Below are 17,831 nucleotides of genomic sequence, written 5' to 3'. Positions count from 1 at the left end.
TGCGCCTCGATATCTAGTAGGGGTCACATTTAGATGAAAACCACACTTTTGCTACTGTAAACCCCTTTGTTATACAGGAAGGCGTGGATGGCATCACCGGCCCTGTGAAGTCATGCTCCTGTCTCCGCAATGGAACTCTGCTTTTGCAAATTGGTAGTGCTCTCCAGTCCCAGAATCTACTCGAGGCACAACTCCTCCACTCGGCCATGGTGTTATTTGCACCCGTCTGTGTGAAGTGGTTTGACAGAGGACGAAATAACTAATTATCTATCAGATCAAGGCGTTACTGCTGTTCATTGAGTTATGAAGGAGGAAGCTACCGATTTGGTGCCCACTCACACATTGTTCCTGACTTTTGATCAGTTAACGCTTCCTACCAAGATAAAGGCAGTCTGTGAAGTCATCTGTGTGTGCCTTTACATTCCCAATCCGCTGAGGTGTTATAAATGACACCTGTTCAATCATACCAGCATCTAATGTAAAACGCAGCCAAATGTGTCACTTGTAGCAGGGATGCACATGAGGGTGCCTGTCCACCTCCTTCCCCCCACTGCATTAATTGTCATGGAGAACATGCCGCTTCTTCTCGTTCTTGTCCCGTCTATCAAGACGAGCGGGCTGTTCAGGAGATAATGGTGAAGGAGAAGGTAGCTCTTCCTGTTGCCCAGAAACTGTTGGCGAGCCGTAAACCAAATGTCCCTATGCCTGGAAGCTACAGCACCTTGTTAGCCTCTCTGTGTCCCACGAAAAACATGGCTACGCACAAATTTGTGACTTACAGTTTAGTTCGATGGTGGCAAAGTCACCTCGCCTTCAAGCTGACACTCCGTCTGACCGTCGAAGCCATGTTTCTCTCTGACTCCAGGCGCACTTTTTCCCACTTAGACCTCTCGATCTGCTCTGCCCAGCTCGCTCGACGTCTCAAGAAGTGGTGTGCTCTTTCCGATACTTACTCGAGTGACCACTTACCTTGTGTGACTCACCTGTACAATCATAGCGGCCCACTCATTGGAAATTCTCTCTTGCTGACTGGGGGCTATATTCCTCCTTGTTAGTCTTCGACGAACAGCCATTTCCCAGCTGTGATGATCAGGTCAAGCACCTTGTTGACATTATTCTCTCGGCTGCTGAATCCTCTATCCCTCGTACTACTACTGCTCCCTGTCGGGTCCAAGTCCTTTGGTGGACTGTGGAATGCGGCAGTGCGATTCGTGCCTTACGGCATGTGCTTCGTGCCTTTGACCATCATCCCACATTAACGAACTGCATCCGCTACAAGCAACTATGTGCGCTGTGCCATCGCACTATTAAGGACAGCAAGAAAGCATGCTGGGTTTCCTTCACCAGCTCTTTCAACAGTTTTACTCCATCCTCTCTCATTTGGGGTGGCTTGTGCCGGCTTTCCGGGACTACCGCCCACTCTCCAATCCCTGGTCTGACTGTGGCGGGAAACATCGTAGTCGACCCTGTTGATGTTTCTAACGCTTTGGGCTGGTACTTTTTGAATGTTTCAATCTCCACCCACTACCATTCTGCCTTTCTTCCTCGGAAACAGGTGGAGGAGGCTCATGCAATCTCTTCTCTCTCTTTGAATTGAGAATGCTACAATACTCCTTTTACTATGAGGGAGCTAGAGCATGCTCTCTCCTCATCCAGGTCTTCTGCTCCTGGGTCCGATACAATCCACGTCCCCATGCTGCAGAATCTTCCTCCTGTGGGAAAACGTTTTCTCCTTGATACCTACAACTGTATTTGGACTGACGGTGTATTTCCCATGCTTTGGCGTGAAGCTATTATTGTTCCCCTACCTAAGTCTGGTAAAGATAAATCTCTGCCTTCCAGCTGTCGTCCAATTTCCCTTACCAGCAACGTTTGAAGGTAACAGAATGTATGATCAATGGTTGATTAGTGTGGTGGCTGGAGTCACACCATCTTCTCACTAATGCTCAGTGTGGGTTCCGAAAGCACTGCTCAGTGTTTGATCATCTCGTCACCCTGTCGATGTTCATTATGAATAATTTTCTGCAGAAGTGACAAACAGTGGCCGTATTCTTTGATTTGGAGAAAGCCTATGATACCTGTTGGCGGACAGGCATTGTATGTACTATGCACACATGGGGCCTTCGTGGTGGTCTTTCCACTTTCATCTGGGAATTTTTACAGACCGAGTCTGCACGGCCATCTATCTTATGCCGTCCGAATACATTACACCATTTGGGGATCCATCTCGCCACTGGTGCCTTCCATATTAGTCCAGTTGAGAGTCTCTACGCAGAAGCCGGTGAATTACCACTGTCATACCAGCGCGACATCCTACTCAGTAGGTATGAGTGTCGGCTTTCGTCTATGCCAGGCCACCCCACCTTTGAACCTTTTTTGGATTACATTCTTGACCACAAATACGAGATGGTACATTTCTTCTCTGCCTCCTGGCATCCACTTTCGTCACCTGCTTCAGCAGCTGCAGTTCACACTTCCTTACACTTTCTGAATGGGTGAGCCCTTGACCACCTTGGCTTCAGGCACAGGTTTGTGTTCATTTTGTCCACAGCTCATTCCCGAATGATTAGATCCCGAGCTGACCTATTGCTGCAAATTTCCCTAACTTCACTCACAACTTGCTGATAGCGTGTTTTTGTACACTGATGTTTCCAAGTCTGCCCACGGTGTTGGCCGTGATTTTGTCATTGGGTATGATAAGTTTCAATGCTGGCTTCTTGACCAGTGCACAATTTTTACCGCAGAGCTTTTTGTCCTCTATCATGCTATTCACTACATCAGGAGGCGCCAGCTCACTCGCTGTGTGATCTGCTCTGACTCCCTCAGTGCCCTTTAGAGTCTGGATGATCCAGATCCAGTGCACCCCATCGTTAAACGGATCCAGGACTGCCTCCATTTGTTCCCCGATAGGTGAGCCCAAGTGGTGTTCATGTGGGTTCCTGGCCATGTTGGTGTGCCTGGGAATGACGCTGCTGATGCTGCAGCCAAGGCCGCAGTCCATCTCGGTTGGCCGCCTCTTACTCTGTCCCCTCGCAAGATATTCGTACTTTTCTCTATCGGCGTATCATGTCACTTTGGCATGACCATTGGTTCTCCCTTCATGGGAACAAACTCTTGGAAGTCAAACCTCTCTCTCAACAGCCTGGTTGACTTCCTCCCGGCCATCGTGCCGTGAGGAAGTAATGTTAGCTCGGTTGCGACTAGGGCACTGCCACTTTAGTCACCGCCACTTGTTGAGTGGTGGCACTGCACCCAGCTGTCCTTTCTGTAGCCAGCCATTGACAGACGGACGTTACTTGATCCTCTGCCCCTATTTTAGCCACTTATGTCTCAGGACTTTGCTGGACATTTTAGCAGATGTTGTGCGAGCTGTGGCTCGCGTTTTAAGTTTTTTAAAAATCAATAATATGACAAAAGAGATTTGATTTCTACCTGGTGACTCCGGTGTCTTTTCGACATTTTTCAGATACTCTTCTGTAACATCTTGACGTTTTAGATTTATTTTTTCTTCCTTTCTGTATTGAACCTCGGAATGGTTTTTTACCCTCACGGTCCCAGCATTCTATGGTTCTTTACTGGGCACTTATGACCTTAGATATTTTACACTCCCCCCCCCCCCCCCAAAAAAAAAGACGGGGGGGGGGGGAGGGAGAGAGAGAGAGAGAGAGAGAGAGAGAGAGAGAGAGAGAGAGAGAGAAACATAAGATGCTCACAGGTCATTCAATGCCCAGTGGTCTAGAAGTTCCCGCATGACCATCGTGGATTTTGATGAAATTTTTTATTAAGAGTCACATATTTCCAATGAAAATTCTTAAGGTCTCCTGATCATTAATTCAATAATTCCAGAAACAGTTATTTGTTAGCAGCTTTGGGATATAAATCTCCAGTAATATTATCTTGAAAGAAATAAACCTGTCATCTTGTACAACTTTTTACATTCTCACAAATGAATTAAATAAATAAAAAATGATTTCCTGAGCAATTTGCATATGGATAATTTGAAGCAAAGTTGGCCAGAAAAGGTAGACGCTAAGAAAAAATATGAAGCTTAGCTTTTTATATCTGCATAAGTAATTATGGGATACCACTGCAACCTTGCATATAATAACTTATCAGTAGAATGTCTTAGAATATAGAATTTTTGTCTCCTATTGCCCTGTAATAGTCTGCAAATTGAGGGCAAAGTTCACGATCTAAAACGCCAAAAATGGCTGTTTTTGGCCACTTTTAGCAAAAAATCTTCTGCAATCTCTCTAAAAAAGTTTCCATTAGAAAGATGCCCCATGTTCTAAACTACCAAAGAAACCTATATTTGGTTTTCAAATGTGACTGTATAAAGCCTTACAAAACGATGACAATGACAATGTGGGGCCATATCCTGCATTTACTCCAGATAGATCTGACATCTTTTATTGTATTTGCAATTGGTTTTAGTCTCTGGGAAAGACATCATCAAAAGTCTTGATGACAGGGAAGTGAGATAGTCTGAATGGCTCAGAAAACTTGAGGAAATCACTCATCAAGATCTGTTCGTCTGTTTCTCTGCTGTAACTACAAAATCAAACTGGTTATAAACTTCACAGTTTAACTGTGCATTACCAAGGCAGTGCAGATCATATATGGTGAATTGTTGCAGAAAAGCTGCAGCATATGTGGTGAAAACAGCCTGCAGGTTTTACATCACTCACATTGTGTAAATTTTGGTGAAGTTCACAGCAGTCTTTCTGACATTTCTTCTTCTTCTTCTTAAATTAATTCATGTTGTAGAGAATTATTAGTATTTCTTTGTATTACGTAATGCTATTAATGTGCCAGTGTATTTCTGCTTTAATGTACAGCACAGTTTGTGGTTAATGTTAAACTTTTGTGTGCCCAGGAAAAATTATGCAAATATTTTGGTATGGTCCATGGGGGCTTAACTTCTGCTAGTTTTTTTTTCTCCATAAGTGAGTCAACCAGCATGTCTATCATTATAGGGGCCAATACATATTAACAGCAGCCACGGCTGAGTTTCTTTACCACAGATTTCCAAATCTGATAATAGTTTCTTCACATAGGATCCAAAACTGATAATACATTTGTACGAGTATCAGAGGCCAAAGCTAGAAGAGGTCTCTTTTAGGAGCTAAGCTAGTATTACTTCAAGCTACTTGAATTTTTTTTACAGCTTTCATTAATTTGCTGTAGAATGTCATGAGGAAAACTACACTGCCGGCCAGTTTTCACTGACGGGTTTTTTTGGGAAGAAATTTGTATAAGACAGACCCCAAAAAACTGTTCTTTTCAACTGTGATTACCTCAGATTATTAAAGCAAAAAATATAAAACTATTCTTTTTATTGGATTCCTTAAGCATTTCATTTTTTTATAAAAAGAGTTTCGTAGAGCTGAATGCTGTAGAGATGTCTAAAAAACAAAAGACTAAAAACTTGCACTTTTCTGTTTCAGTCTCATTTTCTAGTCATCAGAACTTTTCATATTATCTTTCACAGAGGGTATTAGTACTAAACAATTGTAAAACATAACATTATTTTTTAGGGCTTTATATTCTTGCATTGCAAAACCAAATAGTTTTTAGGTGGTTTAGAATATGGTCTCCCTAATGAAAATGGTTAAAAAGATATTGTGGAAGACTCTCTACCACAAACATGGGTCAAAAAGAGCCATTTTTGGCATGTTTAGAAATAATTAACTTTACCCTCAAATTGTAAAGTATTAGATAGCAGTAGGGGAATGAAATTTTATATAGTAAGACCTTTATATTGGTAAGTTGTTTGTGAAAAGTTTCAGGTGAATCTCGCAGTTACTTCCAAAGATATAAAAAGCTAAACTTCACTTTTTTTTCTCTGAGTTTGCTTTAAATCATCATTGTGCAAATCACACGTGAAATCTTTTGTTATTTTTTCGATTAAGAGAGTGTAGAAAATTGTACAAGCTGACTCAGTTTTGTTTCTCTCAAGAAAATATTACCAGAGATATTATGTCTCAAAGTTGCCAAAACTCACCCGTGCACTGTTGAGAACTGTACTTTGGGGTCAAACAAATGAATGTATGTCCAGAAGTATTAAATTAATGACCATGAAACTTCACCATTGTTCTTTGGGAACATGTGTGATTGTTCATATAAAATTTCATCAAAATCTTCGTTGGTTGTGTGGAACATTTTCTGAAATTAGACCACTTGGCATGGAATGGCCCTTACATAGCCTTGGACTATTTATGGGGCGTTACGGTTGAAATGCAGATTTGGATATAGCCAACTTTGCCTCCATGTCTTTGATTGGCTGGTTGTAAGCTAAGCAGGATAATGTGCATAAACTGTTAAAATTTTTTAAATATTTGTGTTTTGAACATATTTTACTTTAAATAGCCCTCTCTATTTCCTGTACACAAATAGCCTTCTTTATCTCCTGATCTGATTTATTGAAACTTTTATGGTAATATTTCGACAGTTGGCACAGTTTTGGGAAGCCATAGCTGGCCACTTCATGGAAATTCACCATGTGTGCCTCCACCTGCTTGTCAGTTGTGGGAATGACAACAGTTCCTTATTTGCAAAGTGTGCTACCCTAATCAAGGAATGCAAAATCAAGGAACTGAAGGTCATAGATTCTATAATATTGTATCTTGAAGCTTGGAAAAATGACTATTTTGTCCAGTCTCAATGATAGACTTACCACTCTGGGCAGGTCATCAGTAGTACATGTAGTGCATTTACTCCCTTGACATTGACCATAGAAAGATGCACAAATAAACTAGACCATGGAGCAGTAGACCCTCCCCTCTTACAGTTCTTCTGAAAACCATCTTCGGGAACGGCTCACTGCACTGGCTGGTGAACGGTGTTTTGCTGCAGCATCCATTCAGGACTCCATTTCAGGAACCAGCTCCCCAGAAATCTACAGACCAGCAACCTATTGTGGATCTCAGAGCTCCCCACTATTCTGTTGCTACACATAAGCTGTAACAACCCCCCTGCGGGTTCGGGGGTAAGAATAGGCCTGCGGTATTCCTGCCTGTCGTAAGAGGCGACTAAAAGGAGTCTCAACTGTTTTGGCCTTTAATGTGATGGTCCCCTGAGGGGTTTGACCACTCTATTTCCAAATTTTTCCGTTAGTGCGTACCATTTGGGGAAGGACACCTTACGTGGTGCATCTTAAATCCATCTTGCCCTAAGATCTGGCACACCTGATATTTTCATGGAGTTGAACTTACATCGAGCTTCCGGCCACATCCGCTGCAGTGTGTTCCGGATAGCATCCCTTCCCTCCATTGTGCACTTCCATCTTTGCCCTTGTGATGTACATGGATATTTCAACACCTGACATCCAGCACGGTAGCCAGTCCGTTGTGGTGGGGTTGTCATGTACCCTCTTGGTGGTAGCCCCCTGACTACACAGAGATCGCACTGCTGATGCCTGAGCTGCTACCTCCCCACGTATGCCGAGGAGTAGATGCCTATCCCTTTGGGGCATCGGGACTCCCGGCAAAGGCCATCCTGCCAGGTGGTCTTTGCTGCGGCTGGGTGGCGCCCGTGGGGAGAGCCCCTAGTCGGAGTGGGTGGCATCAGGGCAGATGACCCGCAATGAAGCGTGGTACATCATCTCTCGCTGGTGGGCCTCCACCAGCAGACTCTAAGCGATCGAGGTCTAACCTCAATGAAAAGAAATTTGATCAAAGATCATTTCCCTCCCTGGCCACTCCATGGGAGGAACGTTTGTCCAAAGAAGGCAGTGGAGATTATTCACCCCGGTACCTCGTGTGTACGCGAGTAGATGGGAAATCATTTATGTCGACCAAGCCCCAGTTTTTTGTGGAACATTTAGAGGACAAGTTCGGGGAGGTCGAGGGCTTGTCCAAAATGCGCTCTGGGTCAGTTCTCATCAAAACAGCATCCTCTGCCCAGTCACGGAGGTTGCTCACTTGCGACAGGTTGGGGGATGCTTCCGTTACCATCACTCCCCATAAGAGTTTAAACATGGTCCAGGGTATTGTATTCCACAGGGATCTTTTTCTGCAGTCCGACGATGAACTACGCGCCAATCTAGAACGACGAGGTGTTCACTTCGTCCGGCGCATCCATCGGGGTCCGAGGGATAATCAGGTAGCCACCGGTGCCTTCATCTTGGCCTTCGAAGGTGATGTTTTACCCGAAAAGGTCAAGGTGATGGTTTACCGCTGTGATGTGAAGCCATATATCACTCCTTCGACGCGGTGTTTTAAATGCTGGAAGTTAGGGCACATGTCATCTCGCTGTACTTCCGGCATCACATGTCGAGATTGTGGACGCCCTTCGCATCCCAATACTCCATGTGCTCCGCTTCCCACCTGTGTTAACTGCGGAGAACACCATTCCCCCTGCTCGCCGGACTGTAGGATATTCCAGAAGGAACGAAAGATAATGGAATATAAGACCCTGGACCGCCTGACCTACACCGAGGCTAAACGGAAGTATGAGCGGCTCCATCCTGTGGCAATGACATCGACCTATGCCGCTGCTGCAACAACGGTTCTCCCATCATCATTTATCGTTGGCTCTAAGATCTGTCAGAATCCACCAGCCCCCTTGGTTGTGGGGGGCACTTCACTCCCTGTTGCTCCTGCTCCACCTTCTTCAGGAGCAACACCCCCCCAACCATCGGGGACATCAGTTCCCCCTTCCCAGCCGGAGAAGAGTAAGACTTCTTCGGCTGATCTCACCAGGAAGGGGTCCCTTGGGGACCTACCTTCGCAAGTTCCGATCAGTGGAAAAAAGCGAACACCCGCAAGTGGCTGAAACAACCACCAGTCCCTGGTCGTAGGGCCTCACGGTCGTCGTCCGTCCCTGAGACTGATCCACTGAAGCCCTCCAAGCCTGAACCACCGAAGGCACAGCGAGAGAAACAGAAGAAGAAAGTCCCCAAGGCTAACGACATTGCGGTGGCACCCATCCCACCGCTTCCTACAAGCACTGCGTCTGAGGACGAGGTGGAGATTCTGGCGTCCGCTGAGGACCTCGATCTCGCCGGTCCCTCAGACGCCATGGAAAGCACTAGCACAGGTGCTCATTCGGAGGCAGCAGGTGACCCAGTGGCGTAATCTGCCTTCCCAGTCCCGTCATGCCTTTCTCAGACATGGACAATACCATCCTCCAGTGGAACTGCAGCGGTTTCTTCCACCATCTAGCTGAGCTCCGCCAACTTATCAGCCTTCACCCTTTCTTCTGCATTGCACTTCAGGAAACATGGTTTCCAGTAATGCGAACCCCCACCCTCCGTTGCTATCGGAGTTGTTATAAGAACTGGGCAGCTTATGAAAGGGTGTCTGGTGGCGTCTGCATATATGTCCTTAACTCTCTTCACAGCGAGTCTGTCCCTCTACATACAGCTTTAGAGGCTGTCGCTGTTTGGGTGTGTACGCCACAGGCTGTTACTGTCTGCAGTCTTTACCTGCCACCGGATGGTGATGTCGCGCAGCATGTCCTGGCTGCGCTGATAGCCCAGTTGCTGCCACCTTTCTTGTTACTGGGCGACTTTAACGCCCATAACCCTCTGTGGGGTGGGTCAGTGGCAACAGATCGAGGCACCACCGTTGAGCATTTATTGGCGCAACTCGATCTCTCGATTTTAAATGATGGTGCCTCCACACACTTCAGTGTGGCGCATGGCACATACTCTGCCATTGACCTATCGATCTGTAGCCCTAGCCTCTTACCGTCTGTCCAATGGAGTGTGCATGACAACCTGTGTGGTAGTGACCATTTTCCAATCTTTCTGTCACTGCCACGGCGTCACTCTTCTGGGCGCCCCAGCAGATGGGCTGACTGGGACTTGTTCTCCTCCATTGCCGCTACTGAGCCTCTCTCTAGTGATGACATTGATGCGGTGGTTCACTCAGTCACCACCAGCATCGTTACTGCCGCAGAATCTGCCATCCCCAGTTCTTCTGGGTCCCCTTGGCGGCGGACTGTGCCTTGGTGGTCGCCTGAGATCGCTGAGGCGATTAAAGATTGCCGGCGGGCACTACAGCGTCACAAACGACATCCCTGCATTGAACACCTCATCACCTTCAAACGGCTGCGAGCGCGGGCCCGCCGCCTTATCCGCCAAAGCAAGCAGGAGTGCTGGGAGCGGTATGTGTCCACCATTGGCCTCCATGTCTCTCCATCGCAGGTCTGGGCCAAGATCCGACACCTCTATGGCTATCGGACCCCTGACAGTGTCCCTGCGCTCTCACTAATGGAGCAGCTTGGCAGAGCATCTTGCTCTTAGTTCCGCTTCTTCCAATTACCCACTGGCCTTCCGCTCCATTAAAGAGCGGATGGAACGTCGGAGCCTTTCTTTTCGCACCCACCATTCTGAATCCTACAATGCTCCATTCAGTGAGTGGGAATTTCACAGCACCCTTGCCGCTTGCCCTGATACCGCTTCTGGGCCAGATCACATTCACTGTCAGATACTGAAACACCTTTCAGTGGACTGCAAGCGACGCATCCTCGACCTTTACAACCGTCTCTGGGTCGAGGGTGAGTTTCCGTTGCAATGGCGGGAAAGCATTGTCATCCCCGTTTTGAAACCGGGCAAGAGCCCTTTGGAGGTGGACAGCTACCGCCCCATTAGCCTCACCAACGTTCTTTGCAAGCTTCTCGAACGGATGGTGAACTGGCGCTTGAATTGGGTACTGGAGTCTCGGGGCCATCTGGCTCCGTCTCAGGGTGGATTCCGTAAAGGCCGCTCCGCCACCGACAATCTGGTGAGTCTGGAGTCGGCCATCTGTACTGCCTTTGCCCGCCGTCAGCACCTGGTCGCTGTCTTTTTCGACATGCGGAAGGCGTACGATACGACATGGCGTCATCACATACTTTCTACACTTCATGGATGGGGTCTACGGGGCCCTCTGCTGCTCTTTATCCGAAATTTTCTGTCGTATCGTACCTTCCGCGTGCAAGTCGCGGCCTCTCATAGTTCCTCCCGAGTCCAGGAGAACGGGGTACCACAGGGATCTGTCCTCAGTGTCTGCCTGTTTTTAATCTCAATAAACGGGCTCGCTGCAGTGGTGGGAAATTCTGTCTCCGCTTCCCTGTATGCTGACGACTTCTGCCTTTACTACAGCTCTATTGGCATTGCAGCTGTTGAACATCAGCTACAGGGCGCTATCCGCAAGGCGCAGTCTTGGGCTGTAGCGCATGGTTTTCAGTTTTCGGCTGCCAAGACCCGCGTTATGCATTTCTGCCAGCGCCGAATGGTCCATCCTGAGCCACGGCTTTATCTTGCCGACGAACTCCTTGCTGTGGTGGAGACCCACAGGTTTTTGGGTGTAGTTTTTGATGCCCGGCTGACTTGGCTGCCTCATATTCGGCAGCGTAAACAGGCATGTTGGCGGCATCTAAATGCTCTGAGATGCTTGAGCCACAACCGCTGGGGCGCCGACCGATCTACCCTTTTACGGCTCTACCAGGCGTTAATCCAGTCCCGTCTGGATTATGGGAGCCTGGCTTATGGCTCAGCATCCCCATCTGCGTTGCAGGTGCTGGACCCAATCCTCCACAGCGGGATACGCCTTGCCACTGGTGCTTTCCGTACCAGCCCTGTGGACAGCATACTAGTGGAGGCAGCTGTCCCTCCACTGCGGTTACGGCGCCAACGTTTGCTGGCCGCTTATGCTGCCCATGTTTTCAGCTTGCCCGGGCATCCTAACTATCGGCTACCATTCCCAGATTCACACGTCCATCTTCCAGAACGTCGACCCAGGGCTGGCAGTACTATTGCGGTCCGCGTCCGAGAGCTTCTCTCCGGGCTTGGGGCCTTACTTCTTCCGCCTCCTTTCAGGGCACCTCTGCGTACACCCCCATGGTGTGTGCCTCGCCCTCACCTTCAGCTGGAATTGGCACAGGGCCCGAAGGACTCGGTCCCTCCGTAGGCCTTCCGCCACCGCTTTCTTTCCCTCCTTGCAATGTATCAGGGCTCTGTCATTGCGTACACTGACGGCTCGATGGTTGCTGGTCGTGCCGGTTATGTGCTTACTCTAGGGGACCATTCCGAACAACGTTCATTGCCGGCTGGCTGCAGCGTTTACACTGCTGAGCTGGTCGCCATCTTTCGTGCCATAGAGTATATCCGCTCCTGCTCAGGTGAGTCCTTTGTGATCTGTAGCGATTCCCTGAGTGGTTTACGAGCTCTCGACCAGTGTTTCCCTTGTTCTCGTCTGGTGATGGCTATCCAGGAGTCCCTGCATACTCTTGTCTGTTGCGGCCGCTCTGTGGTCTTTGTGTGGACCCCCGGTCACATCGGTATCCCGGGCAATGAATATATTGACCGCCTGGCGAAAGAGGCCATCAGTAAACCATCTATAGACATTGGCCTCCCAGAGACTGATTTGCGAGCAGTCCTCCGCCAAAAAGTTTTTGTCCTTTGGGACGCTGAATGGCGTGATCGGATCACGCCCAATAAACTCCGTGCCATTAAGGAGACGACGACTGTGTGGTGGTCATCCATGCGAGCCAACCGCAGGGACTCAGTTGTCATTTGTCGGCTCCGCATTGGCCACTCTTGGCTGACACACAGTTACTTACTGCGTCGGGAGGACCCTCCTCTGTGTCGCTCGGGGCGGCTTTGACAGTGGCCCACATTTTGTTGGCCTGCCCCCTTTTAGCTGTGGTCAGGCAGACATTTGCGCTGCCTGATACGCTCCCTGCCCTTTTAACTGATGACCCTGCTATGGCTGGCTTAGTTTTACGTTTTATTCGGGCAGGGGGTTTTTATCATTTAATTTGAGTGTTTATGTTTTATTTTATTGTTTTGTGTTGATTCTGGCCTTTGGCCTACGGTTTTAAACTGAGTTTTTAATGTGTTCTCGGTGGTTGGCTTTTCCTTTTTTATTCTGTGGTCGGCCAACCACCGCCATACTCCGTGTGATTTTAATTTGTTATGTCTGTTCTTTCTCTGAGTTTTTCTTGTCCTGTGTTGTCTGTTGTCTCTATTATCCATTTTTTACTCTGTGTGGTAGTTTTTAAGTTTTGGAACAAGGGACTGATGACCGTTGCAGTCTGGTCCCTTTAATCCCACAAACCAACCAACCAACCATAAGGCGTAACAAGATTCTTGACAGTCAAAAGTACTCAAAGAGAAAATGATAGTGAAAGGGAAAAAGAAGAAATTTTGGGAGATTTCTCCAGTGGCTCTGGATGCACCAGATGCACCCCCCCCCCTCTCCCACCCCCCCACCCCCTCCCCCTCCCGCACCCTCGAACTCTGAACTGCATGAATGTTGTTCAACCCTACTGGTGACAGAGAGTGATTGTGGGTCCTGACAAGTCCTTCATATGGGTTTATACCTAACTGGGGCACCTTTAACATGATAGTTCAGTGCAACTGCAACAGATGTTCTTGTTATCTACCAGAACTGCAACTAATGTTTGTCCTGCAATCTGTGTTGCATGTTGGAAGCAAAAGCAGTGCAAGTGCAAATGACCCCAGCAAATCACCATCTGTAAGACTAATTACATTCAAGTAGGGCACTTACTTACTTACTTACTTACCTACCTAATCCAACAACTCTTCCTCCCTTGTCTCATACTTTGTGATTTCAGTATGCACCACCCCCTATGCAGAAATACCACTTGGTCTGGTAGGGGTCTTGTTATTGACCAGCTTGTTTCCAGTCTTGATCTGTGTCTCCTCAGTATACAGTACTTCTACCCACTTCAGTGGTGCCCATGGCTCTTTTCAGTTGTCAACCCCATGCTCCCTTCCCCTAATCTCCAGGCTTCTCTTCAATGGTCACTACATGACAATATTTGTGAAAGTGACCACTTTCCAAGTTGTCCTGTCTCTTCCTTCTCACCACCCGAAGGACCACTTACATGTTGGGCTCTTTCGAGAGCCAAGTGGCAGTTGTATATGTTTTACCCCCATGTACGTCATGTCTACATCAGACTGCAATGATGAGATTGTGGGAGATGTCACCGATCGTCTCTGCCACTGGAACTGTTATCCCCATTTCTATTGTTCCATTCCGCGGTTGGCCATTGCCATGGTGGACCGAAGACATTGCAACAGCTATTCAGAATCATCGAAGAACTGTTCAGTGTCTCAAGTAGCACCTGTCACAGAACACCCTCAACACTTTTAATTGGCTTTTTCTCTGTCAGAATTTATCCAACTTGTTTTGGGTTGAAGTTGAACATCTAGGCTCCCCTCGGTCCAAGTGAACAGTGTCTCACAGAGCTCATTGCTATCAATGGGCTAGTGACCTCTGCCAGACCAGTGGTTGCCCCTGTACTAAATGTCAACGTCATTTATTTTTGGTATAGCTACAAATGTGTAATACTGGTTGAACACCAGCTCCAAGGAGCCATTTGAAGGGTATGTGTTTGGAGCCCTTCAGGTGACTTCCAATTCTCACCCAAAAAACTTGAGTCATGCATTTCTGTCATCATGCCACTCTCCCCACAGATCCAGAACTCTACTTTGGTACTCAGGATGTGGATGTTGTAGCTAGTGATGTGGGTAGGGCATTTATAAATGGGCATTTACCTGAGAATTTGCCCAGAGCAGTTTTAAATGCCCAAAATTTGGGCATTTATATTAAAAAAATACTTTGTAAATTTCTTCTGCTAGAATGTATAATACTCCAGTCAAAATAAGGGATAGATGATACTCCCAGTATTGAAAGTTAGTAAATGTTTACATTTAGGCATATGTGTTATTCATTGCCTTTATTACTTAGAATGCAAGGAAAGAATGCGCACGCGCACACACCATTGAACAACTGTGTATAGTGATAAGCTGGCTAAAACCCACCACCACCACCACCATCACGGTCATTGCTTTGTAATGTAACACACTTTATAATCAGAGCCAAAGCTCCGAATATTACTGAAGAATGATTATTGATAGCAAACTTATTACTGAATGTAATAAACAGCTGGCATGTGTTTCGTGATAATAAATGTATTCTTAAATGTTAAACTATTTTCAGTGAAAAACAAGAAAAAGCTTTTATTGTCAGATGTAGGGACATTTGAGACAGACTGAAGTTTTCTGTTCTGCCTATTTCGTACTCTATTTTCATTTGGTTGCACTGCTGTGAAGATAAATTGAGAACACTAACATAAAAAAGACCTAATAGTGAAGAATTGATGGCCAAGACGCTGGAATTGCTGTATTCAGATACTAGTAGATTCCTAGAGAATTGGCGGTTATTGGACTTGTGGAATTAGAATCGACACATGACTAATCGCTGATTAAAATCATTATGGATTAACTTTTTTAACTCTAATTTTAGTGTAGTAGTATAGGATAAGTAAAAATACACCTATAGCCTTACCTCTTTAACATAAAATATACTTTTTTCAAGAATTACTTTTAAACTTGAGTTTCCTTTCGTTTTTTATGAACTGCCACAAGAATTGACCTAATTAAAATGTATAGTTGTGTTTACAGTCCAATTTATTTCTCCTGATAACTCTAACTCTCAAGCAGATTTTTCAGCTTGGTTACACAACCACTACTGAAGCAGTGTTGGAAAACACCTTTTACAGTACAAAATATCACTTAAAATTTTTTTATAAGTGCCGCTCATCGGTTAACTTTTGAAATGCATAAATGCCTGGGCATTTATGAATTTTGGGCATTTGCCCCAACTTTTAAATACCCAGGCATTTTACATCACTAGTTGTAACACATTCCCAATTTGTGAGACTCCTCTTTGATAAAAGCTGACATGGCTGCCCCATAGTCATTAACTAAAGGCAAGTTCCATGTGAACACTTATGACTCTGCTTCTTACCAATGTGTCTTAGGGATCGGATCACATAAAGTTATTGGTCCTAGTCCATCAATTGTGGTATAAGACTAACCATTGGCACTTTCCGGACTAATCCCATAGTCAACTTAGAAGTGGGTATCTTACTACTTCAGTTACAGTGGTACCAACTTGTGCTCAGTTACACAAACACCATCTCAAAATTTCCTAATTATCTCATTTACGAAATTGTTGTTGCTTACAAAGGCGGTTTACATTGTGGCAACTGCCCTCTCATGGCTCTCACTAATTTTAGTCATATTGCATGCATAGATGTTTTCCTCTGGGTCCCAAGTCATGTGGGTATTTGGAGGGGGGGGGGGGGGGGAGGGGGATGATCTGGCTGCCTGTTTGGCTGCAGAAACAGTAGTTAGTTGCGCAATATTCACCTTCATTGATCTCAGGTATAGAAATGTGGGCACAAATAAGCCCTCTCCTTAGGGTTATTAGTTTACTCTGTGAAAGTGGTTTTTATTCTCAGATATAATATTTTAAACTAGGGTTGTTGTTTTTTCTTGGGGGGGGGGGGTAGAAGTTGGGGCATCACTCACGACATACTACATACTAGGTGTGGTGGCCCCTTGACCGTGCCTGTTTTGCAAGCTGCCCTGGTCATCCACATTTTACTCTGTTTTAGTTCATTTTTAGTCCATTTTTCTGCTGCAATCTATTTTCTATTTTAGGGGTAGACTCTGATGAATGGTGGGTGCTGCTTCCATCTATAACACTTTGACTGCAGTAGATCAGCACTGGGATGATTGGGACGGCTGGCCTTATTGCACACTTAGTCCCAGGGAATACTTGCCTGGCCGTACCCATCTACTGATCTGATTGTTTCGTCACTTTTATTTTGTTATTTTAGTTAGTCTAGTTATGTTCATTGCATTTGTACCCTTTTCACTTTCACTATTATGGATCTTCCTGGCTAGATGACAATCTTTACTTTATAACTGTCATACTCCTTAACTGGGTTGTTGTCAATCAGACAGAGGTGAGGTCTCTCCCACCACAGTCATCCCTGGACCCTGGCAGAGCCCTTAGAATACTTTCTACTCCCATAACTATTTCTCAGCTCCACAGCAGTATTGCTGTTAATGCTTTGGTTTTACCATTTCTTCATAATTCTGTAACTTGATCAAATTTCTGGCAAGCATTACAAATTCTTGTGACAGGGGGCTTGTGACCTTGCTGTTTAGTCCTGTAGCCACCAGCTAACCTGCTGCACTTCCTTCTGTCACACATGTAATGTTTCTCCAAAAATGGCCAATTTTCCCTCTGTGACACACTAAAGCAACTGCTACTATCTTCTCTCTTATCTTCATGGTGTTTTATCATGTTCCTCTTTATTCGTGTCTTCCACCTCTTCTCACATTTCCATGCACTAATGCTCATAGTTGAAATTGACATGCCTGTAATGTCATTATTGTTGTATTTGCCATGAATGGATAGACACTATGTTTTCTCTGTACTATTTATGTCGTAGTAATTTCTAAACATTGGATTTTATATGAGATGTAATTTTTAACATAACTGTCACAGTTAATGTAGTGGTAGAAAGCCTGGTTAGAAGTCAGGACGCAAGATGACCCTAATCTTGGCAGGTTGAATATAAAAGATGTGTGATACAAATTACCCAAGTAACACAAATTCCTTATATGTAGTTAACTAACATTTTGATGTTTTTTATATGTTGTGTATTGCATTGTTATTGGCAGAGTACACCTGGAAAGAGCATACGCATTATGTCCTTCTTGTGATGGTGTTCTGAAGGACACACTAACAAGGCAGAAAGCATGGCTTCTCCGGCTGCAGGCGAAAGAAAAGTGCAACTCATATCTCAAAGGAAATCAGGTACCTAACCATTTACGATGGTATATCAAATAAATTGTGTTTTAATGGTTAAGATCAGATACGATAGAGAATTGTTAAGAATACGACAAGAACTTCCTTTGCAAATATGCTGGGATTCAATTCAGTGCCAAAATGTATTCATCTGACCATTGATGTGCAGTTCGGTCTTCAGCTAATTACATGCATTCATGCAGGTGT

At 45.7% G+C, this 17,831-nt stretch overlaps 1 protein-coding gene across 1 annotated transcript in view; it reads left to right on the top strand.

Moving 5' to 3' along the window:
* LOC126252613 (uncharacterized) overlaps positions 1-17,831 on the top strand; it is a 49,516-nt gene that overhangs the window by 5,584 nt on the left and 26,101 nt on the right. The window contains exon 4 of the mRNA XM_049953515.1: positions 17,498-17,633. Coding sequence (XP_049809472.1) covers positions 17,498-17,633 — 136 coding nt within the window. The remainder of the gene's footprint in view (positions 1-17,497; positions 17,634-17,831) is intronic.

Source organism: Schistocerca nitens, chromosome 4 (assembly GCF_023898315.1).
Source record: "Schistocerca nitens isolate TAMUIC-IGC-003100 chromosome 4, iqSchNite1.1, whole genome shotgun sequence".
Classification (NCBI taxonomy): Eukaryota; Metazoa; Arthropoda; class Insecta; order Orthoptera; family Acrididae; genus Schistocerca; species Schistocerca nitens.
The sequence above is the reverse complement of the archived record's forward strand: the minus strand, read 5'-3'. Positions and strand labels throughout refer to the sequence as shown.